Source organism: Prionailurus viverrinus, chromosome D3 (assembly GCF_022837055.1).
Source record: "Prionailurus viverrinus isolate Anna chromosome D3, UM_Priviv_1.0, whole genome shotgun sequence".
NCBI lineage: Eukaryota > Metazoa > Chordata > Mammalia > Carnivora > Felidae > Prionailurus > Prionailurus viverrinus.
In genome coordinates this window covers 84,967,441-84,989,224 of record NC_062572.1, presented here as the reverse complement: position 1 = coordinate 84,989,224, position 21,784 = coordinate 84,967,441, and the positions used below count along the sequence as shown (strand labels likewise).

At 36.2% G+C, this 21,784-nt stretch overlaps 1 protein-coding gene across 3 annotated transcripts in view; it reads left to right on the top strand.

Moving 5' to 3' along the window:
• Nucleotides 1-14,320, top strand: part of CDH19 (cadherin 19) — a 136,627-nt gene extending 122,307 nt beyond the window's left edge. The window contains exons 13-15 of one of the 3 annotated variants that reach the window (XM_047828706.1): nucleotides 5,402-5,519; nucleotides 7,786-8,037; nucleotides 10,657-14,320. In XM_047828706.1, the coding sequence (XP_047684662.1) occupies nucleotides 5,402-5,519; nucleotides 7,786-8,037; nucleotides 10,657-11,126 (840 nt within the window). In that variant the 3' untranslated portion in view covers nucleotides 11,127-14,320. Of the gene's footprint in view, nucleotides 1-5,401; nucleotides 5,520-7,785; nucleotides 8,038-10,635 lie in introns of those variants that run through there. The other 2 variants (XM_047828705.1, XM_047828707.1) reach the window with 2 other exon arrangements.
• The last annotated feature ends 7,464 nt before the right edge of the window (nucleotides 14,321-21,784 follow it).

Below are 21,784 nucleotides of genomic sequence, written 5' to 3'. Positions count from 1 at the left end.
TTGGACCTCGGTATAAAGTACAAACTTGGTGATATGCCCTTCTAGAACATTCATGGCATCACCACTGCTCACCTCTGAAGTGTAATCTTTTATTTTTAGGTTAGATGCCAGGTCCTCTGACCCCCAAATGTTTAAGTATTATGTGCTTTGGGTGTTTTATTCTGCACTTTTATTCTACAGGTAGTACGTCCCTCTTCTCCATTAGAATGTAAACTGCAGTGACAGAGACACTTGGTCCTGGCCACTGTTGCACCCCCAGGGCCTGAGATGGCTTGGTGTGTTCCAAATGCCAACGAAATATTTGCTAAACAGATACCTTTGGGATATTAGTCAACCATGTTTATACATTAATTTTTTCATTTATATATTATGTTATATGAATTTTTAGAAAGTATGTTTTTAAAATTCATTTAACAAAAGGAATATATATATATATATATACACACACTGATATACAAATTTAAGAAAGTACAATTTTTAAATGAATATAAGTAGATATCTATAAGTAAACGTCAAAACATTATATATCTATGACATTTGAACGCATATAATTTTGTTAAAAGTCCTTTTTAGAAACGTAGAGTATCTCTGTCTCTGTCCAGTACCAAAACATTAGAATACTATGAGCTTCTCAACATTTTCTCCTAATAACATGCTAAACAAAGAAAGAAAACAGACTATCGACTAGATTTTCTTGTTAGCTCTATTACTGTATTAATTAATACTTTGGCCTTTTGAACAGATATTGAACAACAATTTTGAATCCTTTATTTTCTCAAAACAAGTCTAATTTGTAATCATGTTCTCAGTGGAGTGGTATAAAAAGTGACAGTCTTACGCAAATTTGTTGACTATATTTCCAGACGGTGGGAGAAAGAATTTGCATTTATAGCTTGATGCAAGGTACACCTACCTAGGATAACTAAATAAGCAGCAATTTAGTTGAAATTTTAAAAATCCTTCCATGTATTCATTTAGTGCAGCTCTCACTTTTTGTTTAATGTGCATTAATAGAAATTTCTTATTAAACACATTCCAAGGAATTCAGAATTTATATCAATGCTCAATACCTGGATTTTGATTCATCATTTATTTTTTTAATTCATCGTTTATAATCTTATTTGAAAATTCCTCAGCTAATCCTGGAAGTAGATTTCACTGAGATCTACTGTTCAGGTAACGAAACAGACTCAAATGTATTAACTGTTTGCTCCAAATCCATGTATAATACTTACTTCTTTGCCTAGCTATCAAAAAATTGCATGTTTAATAAAGGCCATACCTATATTCTGTGTCAAAAATGAATGTTGTACTAATTTTTTAAATCAGAATAATTAATCTAGGAATGGCATTTTAGTAAGTTGGCCCATGTGTGCCTCTTTTTTTTTTTTAAAGAAGTCATTATGCATGGTAATGGACAGGTGCAAAATGATTATTTTTTTCCCATGATTATCTTTAAAGTCAAATACCATTTGTAGTTCTATAAAATGATTAAATGGAAACTTATGCCAATATTTAACTACCTTTGACCTGTAAATGCAAATTTCTTTCATTTCTACCTAATAATATGTTCTCTGTCTGCATTCATGGTTTTCACACGGTATTTCTTTGTCTGGATCACACTTGCCCCATTAATTCATGTTTTTTACTCAAGTATTCATTCACTTCCACCTTGGAAAATCATTTTCTTTCTCCTACGTTAATACTCAGATTATTTTCTTCTTTTTTTCCTCAACCATTATTTTTGGTGTCTCTCTTTTCTATAGGAATTATATTACTTATTTCTGTGCATGTCTATTCTTGTATGAGACTTCGTTTTGTTTGCTTCTTGTATGCCACATCCTTTATAGTGTTTTTTTTTTTTTTTGTATGCAAACTTCAGGAACAAGAACAGGTCCAGGGCTTGAACAATGTGTTCTGTGGGGGAATAGAAAATGGTGGCCAGGGGCTTGGGGGTGTGAGATAGAGGGAGAGATTGGTAAAGGATAAACTTTCAGTGATAAGATGAATAAAGTCCAAGGATCGAATGTGTAACATGGTGCCTATGCTGATAAAACTCTATACATTTGCTAAAAAAGTAGAACTTGGAAAAATGATAAAGATGTAAGGTGATGGATGTGGTAATTAATTCCATGGAGAGAATCTTTTCACAGCGTATATGTATATCAAATCATCCTGATGCACAGTTTAAATATTTTCCAATCTTATTTTTCTCAATAAATCTGAAGAAAATGTGCTCTGAGGCCCACGTTCGCTACGCATTTCACGCTAGTGGTAGCGTCAGCTTGCATTCAGATTCTGACCCAACCGTTTTATTTACCTGAGATCCTTAGGTGACCTGAAGCGAAATATAAATAAATATCAAACGAGGACAATAATAGGATTTATCGCATAGGATAATTGTGAAGATGGCTTACGGTGATATATAAAATAATCTCAGGCCCTTAGGTGAGTTCCCATTGAGACGTGGTTATTTTTAGATTTTCTAGGCTGTCACACTGTTTCCATTATGGATTTTAAAGTGTTATAAATGGAGAATCACACGGATTGGGTCAGAAAAAAAATTAGAAAAAACTCTACCCAAAACAAAGAGGACTTTAAAAATCTGAGTTCTCAGAATTTGTCATCACATGGCCATTCTTCTTTGTCTAATCTTTGCTTTTTGATTTGTCTCGGCCTCTCTCATCAATGTATATGACCATTGATAGGCTCCAGGTAAGTAGTTAGAAGGAGATCATTTAGAAATCTAATCAATGCAAAAGATTTTTTCTTAGAATTTTATTTGAAAATGAAAACCAAAACCCTCCCATTGTCGTATGAAAAGGAAAATCGAGATCCCTAGTCAAGATTTTTGTGTTCAAAAATGTATGCCCTGTTTGAGAAATGTGTGTTCTCAAGAATAATGTACATGTTCAGGGTTAGTTCAAAAGAATTAATGATACCTACTATGTGACTGATTCTGTCAGTGGCTTCCTATTTTTGTAAAGTGGTTCATATGTAACTTCAATCTATAAAGCAAGTTTAAGTGGAGGCACATACATTGAAAAGGGACCAGGGTTGGGGCGCCTGGGTGACTCAGCCAGTTAAGTATCCGTCCGACTTCAGCTCAGGTCGTGATCTCACGGTTTGTGAGTTCGAGCCCGGTGCCAGGCTGTCTGCTGACAGCTCAGAGCCTGGACCCTGCTTCTGATTCTGTGTCTCCCTCTCTCTCTGCCCCCTCCCCCAACTCACACTCTGTCTGGCTCTCAAGAATAAACGTTAAAAAAAAAAACAAAAAAGGGGACCAGGGTGCTGAAACCTATGCATATTCGGTTTGCCTATACATATGTAGAGAGTAGTTTCATTAATTAAAATTATTTAAGAATATATATAAAGTGAAAATCTCACCAGTGTGCTTCAGCCTTCATTCACAAAAGGGAAACATATTCAACATTTAGTCTGATGCATGTATTTAATACAGAGAGTCAGGTAGTGAGATACATTATTCCTTGTCTAAAAATCAAGTCTGCATATGGCAACAAGAGAAACATGAATTTTTGCAGTTTGCTATCAATCTTAATTAAACAAATATGCATATAATGAGATTACACACAGTATTCCACAGGATACCTCTTTTTCTGTGCAAATCCCAATAAGACTATGTTTTCATGAAGAAAACGCATATAAACACATACTGATTGTGTGAAAAGCACTTTGACAAGCTATGACATATGATTCTACATTTTTTTAGTGTTTATTAATTTTTCAGAGAGAGAGAGGGAGACAGGGTGCAAATGGGGGAGGGGCAGAAAGAGAGGGAGACACAGAATCGGAAGCAGGCTCCAGGCTCTGAGCTGTCAGCACAGAGCCCAACATGGGGCTCGAACCCACGAAACAGTGAGATCATGACCTCACCCGAAGTCAGATGCTCAACTGACTGAGCCACCCAGGTGCCCCATGACATATAATTCTAAAAACGCATCCTAAAAGTTAAGTTAGTATCTCCATTTTTTTTTTAATTTTTTTTTCAACGCTTATTTATTTTGGGGACAGAGAGAGACAGAGCATGAACGGGGGAGGGGCAGAGAGAGAGGGAGACACAGAATCGGAAACAGGCTCCAGGCTCTGAGCCATCAGCCCAGAGCCTGACGCGGGGCTCGAACTCCCGGACCGCGAGATCGTGACCTGGCTGAAGTCTGACGCTCAACCGACTGCGCCACCCAGGCGCCCCAGTATCTCCATTTTTTTAAATATAAAAAACTAGTCAGTGGCAAAGCCAGGGTTCAACATATCCGTGTTTCAAGTTCCCCCTCCCTTTACCCTAGCTATGATGATAATCCAAAATAAAAGCACTACCCTAACACAACCCACATTTATTATTATAGGCATGGATTGAATGGAACTATGTTTCGTTGCATTGTTTAACACTGTATGATTATGATTTAATTAGGAATGTGTTATACAGAAAAAGATAAGTCAAGAAATAGAGAAATAATGTACAAATTATGTTAGCTCTTTAAGCAGGTGGATCTGTATCTATTCTTTGAAGTATAACATTATAAATTTTGGGCCTGTCATCTTGCAGCTAAAGATATTTCTGTCTGACACATGGTTAAAAGCACTTTAATTCTAGAAAATTCAAAACAATAACTTCTATAATCAATTTACTTTAATTTCCAGAATGAATCACAATCTCACTATGTGATCTTGACAGCATATCTCTTTTTTGACAATAATGAACTACTTGACTGACACATTCATGTCTGGAAAAAAAGAATTAACTGTGAACTGATGTGTTCAAAACTGCACTATTTTACTTTTTTTTTATGATCTGAAATAGGAATTTACTTGATGTGGAACACTTTTGCCATAATCTTTATGGGTCAAAGAAAATCATGTACATTGCCCCTAAGCTCCAACTGCATTATTTCCTCAAATCAATTTAAAAACTCATTAGTTTAGCTAATACTTTAGTAAGACAATAAGTTTACCGCAGCTATGCTCTCAAATAAGCAGGGAATATATAACTGCAACAAATCATAATGGCCACTGTTCAGAAAAGGAAGGGAGAAGAAAAAAAAAGGAAGAAAGGGGGAAATCAGACAGAGAACATGGGAGGGAATCTTGATTTCTAAGCAGTAATACTTTGAGAACTTCTAACAAACTTACCTGATGGAAATCATCTTATCCATCAAGACTAATTTATTATGCAATATCAAGTCACTCTTTTAAAAGGTACAAGTGAACTTATTTATAATCTGAGAAAATATTGTAATATTCTCCCAAATTTGAGTTATCTTCTGCAATATCCATAAAAAAATTGGTAAAACAGTTTTGATGAAAGCTAATGATGACGATAATCTTTCTAACAGTAGTTAGTTTCTGGAATCAAAAGCTAGCAACCTATTTCTGTCTTTTCTAGGTAATTCAGACCATCAGTGCAGTGGATAGAGATGAATCCATAGAAGATCACCATTTTTACTTTAATCTGTCTGTGGAAGACACAAAGAACTCAAGTTTTATAATCATAGATAATCAAGGTAATGGCATTCGTCATAATGGCCTTTTGTCCTTTCTTTGAGACATGTGTTTGGTTTTAAGGGAATTTATAATGCTGCTGCTTTTTATATGGTTCTTGGGATATGATAACGTTGAGAGAGTAGGGAGTGGCAATGACAATGGTAAACAAAACTCAAAGTCAAGTTCTGAATACTAACCCCATTTCTCACTGGATTCCTTTAAATGAAAAACCCTTTTTTAAATCATCAGTGGCTATAAGACCTTGCAAACTCTGAAAGACCCTGCAAATATAATTGCATTTCTGACAGAATGGTTCCTTTCATGTCCTTGTATAACTCAAATTTCAAATTTATATCTGGGGAAGAAAGTGATATGTACTTATAGTCATGTTAGCTTGATTGATCCACAGATATTTGGAGTCATTAATTAGAAGCTATAAATATATAAAATTGGTTTAAGATTATTCCCTTCCTTTCAAAATGGAACGATTACATCAATCTCAGGACACAATGTTCCCAAGGATTTTGTTTGGAGAGACAGAATATTTTATTGCTCCATACAGATACAGGAGTGGAATGACTTTGTATAAAGCAGCTCTGTTCTTTTTTCCTTCCCTTCAGTAAAAGTTTCTCTTGTCATCCTATGGATTTCTATCTTAATTTTACTTTATATCTTAAAGATAGGAAACACCACAGGATTTATTACACAAGCTTCCATAGTCAAATACCTGTAGCTGTCCTTTCTCACAACTGAGTTTAAGCTTCGAGCTAGGGGAGATGTTTATTTAATTTTTGAAAATGTTTACTCATTTATTTTGAGAGAGAAAGAAAGAATGAACATGAGCTGGGGAGGGGCAGAGAGAGAGAATCCCAAGCAGGCTCCGTGCTGCCAGTGCAGAGCCCAACGTGGGGCTTGATCCCAGGATCCCGTGAGATCATGACCTGAGCCAAAATCAAGACCCAGGTGCTCAACAGACTGAGCCCCCCACCAGGCACCCCTGGGGGAGATCTTTTACAGGAGAATAAATGCAGACATGTTCTCCTCCTCTCCTCCTGGTCAAATTCTCCAGTGAAGGAAACTCAAATACTCTTAGGATAAAAAATGCATATAACAATATAAGAAATTAAGTTTCAGCTTAGATTTACTTACATTAATATAAAATAAGTTGCTGACGAAAAAGAAGTATATTAAAACGTAAAGAAAATAATTTGATTCAATGATTGTGATTACAAGTAATCTAATAAAATATATATGGAAAAATGTAAACTTTCTTACCTTTCCAATCTGCCGAGTAAATAAAATAATATCACAAGAGTTTTATAGGTTCCAAGTACATGATGGAGAATTTGCTTTTAAAAGATGATTTGGGAAAAGTCGTTAGCAGGCACACATTTTGAAAGACTTCCATTTGTTTGCATTTTACTGATTGTGTATTCTGAGGTTTCATTGATACAGAAAACATTTGGGTGGATGACAGGCCAAAAAAAAAAAAAAAAAGGGTTGGGGCGGGGGGAGAAATATAGTACCCAGGCACAAGACTGCACCAAAAAAGATTACTTAGAATATTTTGGGATTCAGGGAAAAACAACTTCAAAAGTGTTGGAGTATATATTGTTCATCTTTGTTAAGCTTTTAAAAATGTTCTATCTAGATGAGTGATCAGTGCTACTAAGGTTTAACTATTATCTGGATTTTATATAGAAAATGGGTTAATAATGTCAAAGTGAAATGAAACATCCCAACAGAATTTCTCCTACCAAGTAAAACTAATCGTTTTGTCTCATTAGTAAATATATGATTTGAGATCACTTGCTGTGCTACTTGTAAATGACTTTGAAAATCTTGTGTATTTGTAGTCGTTGTGAAAATAATGAGTTTCTACTAGAAAAAGAACTGTGTCATGAGTAAATAACCCAAATGAAACTGACTGTCAACGTAAATTTAATGCTGGCCCCCCCCTAGAAAATATTGACATCTCATTAAAAAGCTGCTTTGTTTTCTGTGTTCCACATTTATGTTTTCTACCTTTATCAAGGATGTTTTGGAATTGATTGGGGTAATTCACCTAATTATGTAATTAGTGTTAGGGCCAAGTCAAATCGATAATGACTTTTTGAGTGGATCTTTTGTCTTTTTATCAGAAATTTCCTCTGTGTTTTTTGTTTTGTTTTGTTTTGTTTTGTTTTACCTTATATGATACATCTATACCATGACTTCTAGTACATGTGACTGGTGTGAATTTCTTTTGTATTATTGAAAAATGATGCACATGGATTTCTGTTTTAGATAACACAGCTGTAATTTTGACTAATAGAACTGGTTTTAGCCTTCAAGAAGAGCCCGTCTTCTACATATCTGTTCTAATTGCTGACAACGGGAGCCCATCACTTACAAGTACAAACACCCTTACCATACACGTCTGTGACTGTGATGATTATGGCAGTACACAGACCTGCAGGAATAAAGACCGTATGCTTTCTATGGGATTCAGAACAGAAGTCGTACTTGCTATTTTGATAAGCATTATGCTAATATTTGGTAAGTAGTGCTGAACAGAATCTATCTTCATTTATTGAAACTAAGAAATATAAAAAATAGTTAATTCCATTATCACGGCACAGTATGGGTTTGTGTGTGTGTGTGTGCATGTGTGTGCGTGTGCATGTATGTGCGTTTAATTGCTCTTCTGGATGTGTTGCAATTCTTAAACCAGTGGAGTAAATAAAAAAAAAATAGAGTGACTGGATTTCAAGATGAAAACCAATGATCCTTGAATTCTATGAGTATGTCAGCATGGGTGTCCACTTCTGTTTAGGGATGTTTTTGTCACAATGCATTTCAGCATATACAGTTATATAACAATCGGTCATAATAATGGTGACCTTCTGCTGAGTGCTTATTACACTCCAGGATATTGTCTTGAGTGCTTTACACACAATATGCAATTTGATCCTCATAATAACCTTATGGAGTAGAACTATTATCACCTGCGTTTTATGGATGAGGAACGTGAAACTTAAAGCACTAAGTACTTTGCAAAGGGTCATGTAGCTGGTACACGAGGTGCTGAAATTTCCTAACTGCACACAACTCCCTTCGACCCTATACTGCAACTCACTAGGGTCCTGTGGCCATTAAGAAAGAAAGTAAATGTTAGTGTGGACGAAGGCAAAAACAGGGTTTTACTTGATCAAAGTGCTAAACACGAAAGAAATCCCAATCAAATAGTTCCCTTTTTTTGTTTGTTTGTTTGTTGTTTTCACAAGCAGATAAGTTATACTCATTTTCCAGGTGAGGCAAATGAACCCCAAAATGTTTTTTGTCAGGCTTTCAAGACTAAAAAGAATTCATTTGGCAAAACCTTTTCTCTTTCTTTAACATACCCGTGTATAATCTAAACCCTCTCTTGCTTCCCATGTAACTTCATGTCAAAAGTCAACGCAACTTGACTGCGTGTTGAGGGCAATCCCATCAGCCACTGGGTCTGCATCCCAAACTCACGGCTCAAATTGACATCTATGTTTCAGGACTTGCTTGGCTTTCACTCTCGTTTTTCTCAAAGCTTCAAAAATCACGCCTTTCTCCTTCCCATACAAATTACCATTATTTCCTACCTCGCCTCAGTCTTGACACTAATTTTTTAATCGTCTTTGATCATAAAACTGAAATGCGTTACAGAGCTAGGTATCAGAATCAAGTGAAATATGGCAAGTACTGATATACACACAGGTACAGACCTACACCAAGTCTCAAAACCCTATAAGGAAACCAAGGGCAGCCTCACAGTCAAGGGCATGAGTAATATTTAGAGGGTTGGAAATGTGGGTCAACCAGTAGTCAGTAGTTTCCTTTGAAAGTTTTGTGAATACTCTCTCCAAATCACAGATTGAAAAATTATTTATTAGCTCCCTTTCTATAACAACCATATATCTGAGCTGCATTTTATAGTACCTGGATTCAAACCTAGTGGCCTTATTTCAAGAACACGACTTCAATTTTTTTAAATGTAAGGTATATATAAAATATTGCCCAATGTATTTCTCTTTATGATAATATGGATAACATCACTTTATTTTTGTTTCAATTCCTATAGATGAAATTCTGAATACATCCAAGGCTGTGAAAGGGTTGGCTAGCCTTGACACACACACACACACACGCACACACACACACACACACAATTTTTATTTACTAAAATAATAATAATAATAATAATAATAATAATAAAAAGCATTCTGAAATTGTTCTATTTCTCCATGATGTTAAAATTATCTTAGGTCACAAACATTGATTGTGGGCATCCCAGTGTTATGATTTTTTTTTTTAATGATAGTTCGGGATTTCTGAAATGAATGTGGTGTCACAGAGCACAGGTAGTAAACCATCTATGGTGGCATATACTTTCTAGTCAGGAAATATTAACTTAGAAAATAATTATGCCGCAGAATTTTCCTCAGTGGGGAATTTCAAACTGCTCCGTTGTGCTTACCTTCTCTTAACGTGGATCGTTGGTTACTAAAATTGACCAATGCATATAGGTAGGAAAATGTTCCCTTTCGCTGCTTTTCTTTTAGTTTTCAATATCTAAAAAAATAAAATTTTAAATTATCCTCAAAACACAGTTTGCTATATTTTTATGGTTTTCTACTCCAGAAAGATTGTTAGGCTGCCTTGTATCCCCTGGCCTGCCTCTGTTGTAAATTTTCAACAGCTAATACTGTATTTAAGTTTGGAGGGAGTCAAAAGTTATATGGGGTTATTCCACTGCCCAGGAGAGGAAGTCCCCAACCCCTGCATTGTTCAAGGGTCGACTGTATGTTTTGTTGTCTTATAATCATAAAATCTAAGCTCATGTCTGAAGCTTATAACAAAAGCAAGGATTGTAAAGTTTATTATAAATATTAAATGCTATGTAATATCTGTAAACACAAACTTGTAAGTATAAACTCATATTAACATATTATACTAACATATTATATTGTTATATTAATTATACAATATGATTATATATTGTATTATATATTGTATTATATTGTATTAATAATCATTATAAATATTTATAAATCATTATGAATAATTATAAATTATTATATCATGGGTTAATGGATATTCTGGTATGCTTTCTTTCTTTGTTAGGGTTTATCTTTTTGATCCTAGGTCTAAAACAGCGAAGAAAGCAGACTCTGTTTCCTGCGAAAAGTGAAGACTTCGGAGAGAACATATTCAGATACGACGACGAAGGGGGAGGAGAAGAAGACACCGAGGCCTTCGATGTCGTAGAGCTGAGAAGTAGCGCCCTCATGCGGGAGCGCAAGGTGCAGAGGACCGCTACGGCCGAGATCAGGCGCCTGTACAGGCAATCTTTGCAGGTGGGCCCCGACAGTGCCATTTTCAGGAAATTCATTCTAGAAAAGCTCGAAGAAGCGAATACTGATCCTTGTGCCCCTCCTTTTGACTCCCTCCAGACCTACGCTTTTGAGGGAACGGGGTCATTAGCTGGATCCCTGAGCTCCTTAGGATCGGCAGCCTCTGATCAGGAGGAATATTATGATTACCTTAATGAATTGGGACCTCGCTTTAAAAGATTAGCATGCATGTTTGGTTCAGCCACTCAGTCATATAATTAGGGGCCTTTTATTATTAAAAAGTTTTTAAGAATGCTAATATGTGTTTGGGCACACTGGTAGTCACTTGAGTAGAGTGGTGTTATCTGGGGGGAATATATAGATACATATAGAGCATCTTCTGATTTCCTTGGAGTAAATACCCCTCGGTTATTTCAAGCTACCCGCAAGCTGTCAGTGAATGCAGATATGGAGTGATGCTAACAGTCGGCTCTCCGGTACATGTAACCGAAATATTCCTCTAGCATTTTTTTCACTACCATCCAATACAAATTCTCAACATTTTTGGATGTTTAATGTGAGAAAGGCCCTGAACTACATCAACTTAATATTAGTTCATGTATCCATTTTTTTTTAAGTCTTACCGAATGAGAGAAAAATGCTTCTCTATTTTAAGTTCCAATGCTATATGGCTATATGGAGATAAACACAGGGAATCTGGATGATTATATAAAACTTTTAAAAACTGTTTCTTGCTAATGAATATGCAAGTTTCTGGCTGAGATTCTAGGATGATGGGTAGTAGTTTGATGTTTGAAAATCATTGTTAAGACCTCACTTGAAACTGATCTCAAATTTAGACAGATACGTGTTATATGTTACTTAATCAAGGATAGAGTGTAAATTTGTATTATCTTTGATATTACAGATTTGTATAAAAAAGGGGGCATGAAAAAAGTTTTGAGAGTTTTCTATAAGTTATTTTTCCATGTAACCAAAGTAGAGCTTTGGCATGTCACAATACAACAAAATATATGTTGACGTTTACACAACATCCAATTTAAACTTTATTATAATTGTGGAATGTGTGAAAAACTGTTAAGTGATTTTTATTGCTACTAAAAATGATAGCAATAAATGAAAGGAGTATTTGATTCAAAGTTGAATTACTATTCATCCAAAATATTATGATCAACTGTACGGATTCTCACCACTCATAGAATAAAACATGATAAGATTCTCAGCATTTCCTTTTCTATTAAGAGCTTAGACTGTAACTGGTTCTTAAGTGTCATATTTTTATTATGGAATATAAAATTAGGTGCAATGGTTACTTTTATTGTAACATTATGAAGAAAGTATGGTAGGCTGCCGGACCTGGTAGCACCCAGATAACAAGATTTATGACAACATTAGATAATAAGGTCATAAAACACCTTAAATTTAATGAACATTTTAAGAATGATCCGTATTATTATATCCCAATGAAGATGGAATTCAAAACTCATAGGTTGAACAGAAAGAAAAGAATGAATAAAATGTCCTCAAAATTGTTTTATATCTTCATTTCTTATTAACAGCATGTGAAAATGAACGGAACCCAATTGACCCTATGTATTAAATAAAATATTTTGGATTATTTTTAGCTGAAGATAGAGGAATTGAATGGCTATAGTATTTTGCTTTCTCTGTACTTTCAGACATATGCACCATACCATGTAATAGGAGAGTGGTTTTTCATCATTGTCAATTCAGGTACCATTTTTAGGCAGCATAGAGATCTTGAAAAAAGCCCAAGACTGGAAAGCAACAATTTAGGAAAATATTAAAAGTAGATGAGAAGTCATAAGCTGTAGAAAATCCTTATGCATTCGTATCATTATTTACTTAGGGAAGCGTAAGAATAGGAAACAAGACAGAATGTTAAAACAGAAAACCTTGCAAGTGAAATAGAAATGTATGAGTTGAGAGAACATTTGTATTTCTATCATATTGACATAAAAATTGGAGGAGTATAGTTAGGGATATTTTCAGGAATTATTCCATAGAGGATTACTCCTTGTATTTAAAAAAATAGTGCTCTGTAATCTCGGTTGAAGAAATGGCAAGTGTGATGAACAACAGATAAATGAATCTATGGAAAATGGGCGAGAGAAAAAAAATGGGGTTTCTGAGGATCTAATAGGTTCTGTCACGGATGCAAGCCTTATGCACAACTTACCAATTTTGGATGAAGACTTTACAAAACGTACATCTGCATTAACAGGGTTTCAAGTTTGAGTCCAATGGCACAAAGCGGATGTGGTAAAATAAGTTCTGGCTTAGTTAATGATAGGATCGTTAATCGCAGGTACCTAGGAAAAGCGCATACATGGAGCTCTAGCAAATATCCACCCGCTAGTCTGCAAAGTGTCCTTTTAAGGTATATCAAAAATACTATCTGATTCTAGTAGAGAAGTTGCAATTTCCTGGAAATTATACTTGGCCATATTTCAATAAAACTTAACCTTTTTGTGGTGTTTCAGGAACAGGGCTGTATCCTAAGCTAAAGACATGGCATTAAGATCTCATCTTCGTAAATGTTAATAAAGGCTAAATCAATGCAGATATTTATGAAAATAGCACAGCTTCACACTAATAGCTGCAGTGCTTCAATATCAGCCTTAGTTAACTCACAGGCTCACGTAGAAGTCTTCAATTACCGACAGTTGAAACCAGAAAATATGTAAAGTCCTTTATAGGGATCAGAAAACCGCTAGTGATACGAGGTGTTTCCGAAGCATGTGAGGTTGAGCCCACCAGAGCTGAGCATGAATGAGTTCACTTTTGTTTAAATCACTGTGTGAACTTTGTCAGACCGCCTTCTGCTTCCAGATCAGAGATTGCAATCTGGAACATAAGGTCCCATCCACCTGTTTCACATGGTTGTTGTGACCGATGAGTCAAAATAGTGCCAGCAGCACCTGACCCAGTAAATAACCCCCTCGTGATGATGGCTGATGTCATTCTGCTGGAACACACAGACCCCTTTATCTTCTAGGACTGAGGGATCACGCCGGCTCCACGGCATGTTGGAAATAGAAACCAACTTTCTGACCTGACATATAAGGTCACGTGGCATTCTGTCCCTCCCATTTCTGTATTTTCTTAACTCTTCTGGTCTCATGTTCTAGGCCTGAAACAATCTGTCCCCAACATTTTTCCTTTTCATTCCTGCCCTTCGTTCGGCTCTGTGATCAATGGTGATTTTCTCTGAAAGGCCTGCCTGACTCTTGTCCTCTACTGTGGCCCATGCTCTGTCTTGTTTTTATTCAAATCACTTAGCCACCTGGTATCATAATACATACGTACATTTTTTTACTTGTTATGTCTTTATCACTGATTAGAATGTAAACCCTAATGGGTAAGGAATTGTCTGTCTCGTTCATTTGTTCTTGTCTAAAATTGTAGCACATAGTAAGTGGACCAATAAATATTTCTCAGTATAACAATGAATCCCAATCTGTTTTACTTGGTTATGTATAGAAGCCATATTGGATTTTGTTAAAGAATAATACGGAATTAACAGATTTTTTTCAAAATAAGTCACCACTGGGCAGTTCTTGGGTACGATAAGATTCTTCAAAATGTTTCTAGTAATTATATGAGTTTGGAATTTTAACTTGTTTGGACATATTGGTATTATCCCCAGGGAGGAAAAAAGATAATGACTTTAAACTGTTCAGTGAAAACGGGTCCTATCATGAAAGCTGTGGAAATTCTCATATGACTAAGTTCCCATGATGTGTCATGAATATGAAAACATGTGCAATGCATGAAAATTCTGCTTCCTGTTTATAAGACAAAACTTAGTAGCAAATGCATTGTCAGACTTACAAGGCTACTCAAAATCTCCAAGGTAGCTTCGTGTTCTTTTATATGATGTAAAAGGACATTGAATAGCAAAGGCTGGGAGACCAACTAGAGAAATAAATAGAGGAAAGGAATATGTGGCTTTTATGTTTCCAGTTATGTCTGTCAGTCATCTACCTACCTATCATCTATCATCTATCTATCTATCTATCTATCATCTATCATCCACCTATCTTTTATCATCTATCATCTATCTATCTTTATCATCTGTCTATCATCTATATCTATCTATCATCTATCTATCTATCTATCTCATCTATCACCTGTCTATTGAGATAAATTGTGATTTCCCAGAGGAAGGGAGACTAGTATCTCAATCACAAAGCGGATCCTTAGGACCTGTTAGAATGTGTCACTGCCTTCTTTTCTGAGAAAGCTCTCATGTTGGAGGGCTGACCAAATGGTATGAAATGGCGAACAGATAGAGTTCAGGAGCTGGACAAAATGCAGTTCCTAGCTGTCGACAAGGCAAAATTTCATGAATTTCCCATGGGTTAAGAGGTTACAGCTGTAGAAACTTTCCACAGAAGGTAGAAGCCGAGAGGGAGCTGAAATCAGTCATCCAAAGAACATATAACACAGGCTAACGACAAATGGGAACCGCAAGTCCTTAAAATGTCTCCAGATACCCCAAGCATTAGCCCACGATAGAGCGCCAACAGTCGCATGCCTGACGTCACACAGGACTCTGGCTGTGAGGTTTTGGAGTCATGTTTATTCTGCCCCTTCCCTCTGTCTCCAGACAGCAAGTGTCCAGAAGCAGCACAGTAAGTGGGAGAGGGTGCGACAGAGCACTTTATCTTGGATGCAGGGAAAAATAAATTAAAACGATGTTTTGGACAGTGAACAGAAGCTATACAAACTGTCTGGGATTGGGCCAAGGTAACCATCAGAAAGATCAATGCAAATGTGTGTAAAAAGTGAATAGTATAAAACATTTTCATGATGTTTCTTTCAAGTTCAAACTAATCAATAACCCAGCTGGATATATTAACATACCAAATCGATTTGGCATTCCATATATTTTAAATAGTTCAGAAATCAATTTCCTCATCTAAATCGGAAGCAAAATACAAAAAATGAGTCTAATTTATAGTGTTCTTAAAACATTTGTGAGCATATGAACATAGTTTATACCACTTTATTTCATCCATTCTTTTGAGCTTATTCACTTTAATGCTTACAATGTGATATGTTCTATTGAGTTCTGCAGTACTAAGTGATTTACCTCAGCAACAAATAAGGTTGGACATGGAAAATATCCCATATCCATGATTACATAAAGGTACAGAATTACACACGATGTTTTGTCTAGAAAAGGGAGTGGGGCTGAGGTACGTATTCACATTTCCATAATATTATGTCCTTTGGATGCTAGAGAGAGTAAGTGGTCTATGAAGTACATTTTCAATTATTTTCCAGTTGCTAGCATTTCTTTGTTGTGCAAACTTTGATGAATTATTTAAAATGTTCTCTTTTGGTATCTTTCTTTGTACAGTTGGGACATTAAGAATAGATAATCAGACTATCATAGGAATTAACTAAAATAATACATATAAAGAATGAATTATGCCTAATGTAAAGAACGCATGACATTTTATCTGTTATTGTTAACGTAACAATTATTGTGATATTATGAAGTTTATCTTTGGAAATGCTCACAGACCAAGCTCATTACTCTACAATTAATATGGACAAGAGGAAAATGAATTAATGCAGGACAATAATTAGCTTGCTGTTACTTAACTGCCTCCCCACCTTGACCCTTCCAAGGTAATGTTCCATTATTACCAAAGGAAAAAATTAATTGCTCAAGTCATGCATTATGTATGAGAGGTTCTGACTGAAAATCACTCCCCTATGACATTTATTTGGGGGGAATATACTCTGCTAAGTTATAACCACAGATCACGGCAACTTTTTCTAGGTATAGATATTTTAGGGAAAAAATATCCAAAAAAGAAAAGGGTTCACTCACTTTGTACCTAATTATTTCTATGTTATATTAGCTTTACATGAAAGAAATAAAAGAAACATGCTAATGGCTCCAAAAGAAAGCTTTCAGACCTGTGTTAATATCTAACATCTGATGCCCATAGTTCTAATTTTATATTAGGAATTTAAAATTAAATGACAAAGAAGATTGTTCTCATCACCTCTTACACTACAAAATAAAAACCCACCTTTGCCTTTTACCTACATCCCCCTATCCTCTCTCTTTTGGAAAAAACAAAAATTAAGAACACATTGCCATATGTTCTCTGCTGAGTAAATCTTCATCATCTTTCCTTTTTTTATCCTATCTTAGGGCTCAGGCAAGTTCTAGGCAATTGTCCAGTTCATAATGAGACCTCAGTTTTCAGAAATTTCATTCTCATTCCAGGTGACCTTTCCATTATTCTGGAAGCTTCCTCTGTCTACAGAGCTAATTATCTAATTTTACCTTTCTGTAAAACTTACCACATAACCTGCACTTGATTAATTCAATTTACATAGAATCCCCCCGGCCCCCGGTTTTTGAAAATGTTTTTTTATTAAATGTGTCAATAAAATTAGACGTGGATACATCACATAGTGTATTTATTCCTAATAACTTATCACTACCACATATTGTTAAAATAATTTGTCTCCACACAGTTTTTAAGAGCAAAATCTTCTTCTTCTCTATAAAATATTGTCTACAATATATTTCTATAAATACCTGAAGATAAAATCCGCACATGCTAAGAAAAATTGTGAACTATAAAAATGCTACGTATTTCTCCCTGTTGTATTCACTCGTTCTCAGTAAGTAATTGAAGAAACACCGAAGATTTTCTTCACTAGTAGTATCTACTGAGCATCTCTAAGCGGAGTGCTATGTTATAAACCCTGAATAGAATCTCAGCAAAGAAAATATCCAGGTCCCAGCCTGAAAAATATCGGTGAGGAACACTTGGAAGTGAAGGCGTGACTTTTGACCAGAATGACAGGTTCGGGCAAACAGGAGACTTGGTGACGAGTGCAGCTCTCCTCCAGGCTTCGCAAAGAGTAGCTGCGTCTTAATGGTCTTATGAGTTATGCTACTGGCCAAACAAAGCCAAATATTAATGATGGGAGGATTTGTATTCTTTCAAATGTTTCTGAATATGCCAAACAAAGCTGTTTCCCTAAATCTCTCTCACTTCTCCTTGTTGTTGGTTGGTTTTAAGCCTTTGTATTTCCAGGTCCTATGCTCAGTGTTTTTCTTTTTCTTTCTTTCCTAAAAGTGCGTGATCTTGTTTAATCCTCTATTAATTAAAGGAGAAGCTGGTGTTATTCCCAGGATACTAAAAAGGAAACTAAGGCAAAGAGAGACAGAAATTCACCTTAAGTCATACATGTAATAAGTAGTAATAATGTACACCTGGGCAAGCTAGTGCTGGTTTCCATTACACTATGCTGTCTCTCCATAAACTTCAGCTCCGTAGGTTATTAACCTAGGAGCTTTATAATATGACTTATATTTTTCTCTCTCCATAGTGACGATCCTCCTATAGAGGGTATTCAAGTAAATACTTGTGTGTGATATTTGTATCATCACGATTAACAAATAAATAAGCAAAAGAAAGAAAATTGAGGCAGGAATATATTTTTTAAACCCCCAGTAAATTCCCATTGGAGTATTCACAGCACCTGCCATTCATTTGCATTGCGCTTTTAAAGTTTACTTATTTATTTTGAGAGAGAGAGAGAGAGAAGAAGAGCACGAGCGGGAAAGGGGCAGAGAGAATCCCAACCTGGCTCCGCACTATCAGTGCAGAGCCCCACGCAGGGCTCCATCTCACAGAGAGACCTCACAGAGACATCTCACAGAGAGATCACGACCTGAGCCCAGATCAAGAGGCAGATGCTGAAAGGACCAACCGAGCCACCCAGGCGCCCCTCATTTGCATTGCTTTTGAGATTCACGGGGTCAAGAACCAAGCACTGAGACTCCCAGGACTGGTGAAGGATTCTAATGTGTGGGCAACACAAGGTGAGCATCATTAATGTCAGCCCTGGTTCCCTGATTTATCTTTCAGCAGTAATCTGTGTCCCAGGAACAAAAGCAAGATAATAAGGCCAACAGGTTCCTTTAACTTTTCCCTGCTGATATCAGACTCCACAGTCTCTATCTTATCACGGAATGTAGTATTCCTTGATTAAAGGAGACAGCAAATGGCCAACAGTTGACCCAAATACCAACGTAATAGGCACCATCACTAGAACCTGAGGTCAAGGCTGTCGATTCCTCTAGCACACGTCTACTTCACTCAAAGATAAACACTAGGTGGAGGTTCCTTTCTCCCAACAGTTCACAGTATAAAATGAACACATTGGGAAGCATATTAATCACCCCCAAGTTTTTGCACATCTGAATTGTAATTGATTCTTAACCTTCCTACAAATATATTTGAATGTGGTATTGATTTTTAAGGCAGCCGACTTAGAACAATAGAAGTCAATTTAATTTGCATTTTGAACGTGAAATTCTGTATTTGAAAATGTCTCCGGGTCAGATTGGGGCCCACACATGCAAATCTTTAAAATAATAAACCCAGGGAAGAAGAAAACAAGAAAGAGAGAAAATAAATCAGGAACTGCGTATCTCCACCCACTTAAAAAGGGCAACTTTGCGTAAGTAACTGCTTTCCATGCTTTCTACTTTTCTTGTTGGAAAGCAAGGGGTCTGAAATCCTTTCTCTGTAATATTTTTTGAGAAAATATTAGAATTTGGGGTCGGTCTGTAACACAAAATCACTGATGTATTCCTTACCGGGCAGTTAAAATACCTTGTTGCTACTGGTAAACTGAGGGTTGACTCCTCTCTGACAAAGGCAAGGTTGACAAGCCATAACCAAGATCTCCACCAGGAGTTGCATTCCAGCCATTTGTACTTAGAAGACTGTGCCTCCGCTTTGTGCCAAGGCACACATGAGCATCGTCAGCTCAGAGGTGCAAAGTACAATTGAATATAAGACAGTAGCACCAACCCACAGAGAATTTTATATTACATCAAAATTCTACATTTCTTAGAGTTTCTAATTCTTCTTTATTATTGGTTTGCAACATTAATAAAAATTAATATGTTTATTGACATCGATAGAGATAACTAGAACTGTAAGTCATAGTTTAGGCTTTTTGAGTGAATCATCTTGGAGTATTTAACATTCCAGATGGCAGCAGGGTTCCTGCCCTTGTAAATCATGTGCTACTTTAAAATGCGTTCTCTTTTCTAATTAAATTGATGGCACCAGGCGGGTGAAGCCTTGGGATTTGAACTCAAAGAGCGTTATGGACGCCGAGCTATTCATTGCCAAGCTGGCGCCTGTTTTGTCACTTGCCAAACAATTCAAAAAGCCAAATGCTACTTTCTACGGCATGTATGCTACTCCCTAAGGTAGACTTCAGCCCCCAATTTTCCCTTCCCTAATCACTTTCATTTCTTTTTATACGGTATATAACATTAAGTAAATCAGAGTATTCCATTATGGCCTCTAATTGCTTTTCTGATAGGTAGGATGCTTAAATGTATTAAATATGTTAAACATGGCAACAGTCCCATGGAGAGACTTGGGATCTCAACAACATCATCACCTTTATAAAGCAATTGCAAAGGCTTCTCTTTTTCCAGGCAGTTCTTTAATTCAAGTAGAAATGATCTGAGATGTGGCTTTTATAATTAGCCTTTGCCTTAAGACATTGCCCCAGATGAGAAAAGATCAGAATAATAATGAATTTTTAAATAACATACCTACACTGCTTTGCATTAATAATAGAAGAGTCAAGGGATATTGGTTTGGAATACTCAAGTATTTAGTAGATATCCTTTGGAAATATAATAGCATTGTTAATTTTTTTTCAAAAGTTAAATCTCAGACAGTTAAACCACTGTTCAACCACCTGTAAGTCAATATGTCCCTAAAGTGTCCCTCAACCACTAAAAATATCAAGAAGTGAAAATGCAAATTTTAAAAGGTATTTTACTACTTAAGCAATTATTTTCACCAAAGATCCTTTTGAAGAATACCATTAAATATCTTTAAAATGTGATATCTAGGTGATCCCTATATCATTTCATTTTTAGGATGATTTGGTTCTGTACACTAAGTAACATAAATGTACACACACACACACACACACACACACACACACTTAGCCTAAGTACTACACAGAGCTGTGCACTGTATAATAGTGTTACATACATAGTTGGGTGCTGAAGCCACAGCGTAAGATAGTGAGAATCTATTCTGATATATTCTCCTCCTAGGAGGAGCCCTCTCACTTATTCAACTTCCCTTTTTAATCCCAAGCAGTACATATGTATTGCGTACCCGTCATAGGGCAAGCACTTTAGCGGATGCTGAGAAAATCAAGGAGAATAACACAAAGTCTCTTAACACCGAAAACATATTCTAAATGAAAGAAGGTAGGTGCACAGCAATACAATTATCAGTCCAGATGCTATTGGAGGGAAGTATAAAGTGGATTTGGAACATGGTGAAGGGAACCACTCCCTGGCTCATTATGGCGGTCGGGGATATGGCAGAGGAATGTAGTGAGGGACCACTTTGCTTCACAAGAAGGTGATATTTGAGCTTGGTTTGAAGAAGACTGATAAGGATATGGTCATTCACATGATCTCTGCAGATACCATACTGCACCTCTCACACATTTACCTCCAACCCAGTGGAATTTCTTTGGATGTTAGAATTTTCTTGTGATACCTTGCTCAATTGGTAGGGACACGAGAGTTACCGCAAAACTAGGGCTGCACCAAACACACAAGTAGTGAATACCAGTAATGGTGCAAAATAAACACCTTTTGCATAATCCCTTTAGAGATCATAATCCCCCTGTAGAAAGAGAGCGCCATATTGCCCAACTCAAGCGGCACCATTTATTTTTCAGTCAGTGTTACGTAGTGTTTGATTTATGAGGCAACTCTGGCTACAAATACCTGTTTGCAAGAACATTTTGAATATACTTACATTAAAAAAACAATTTTAGATTGACTGAAAAGTCAT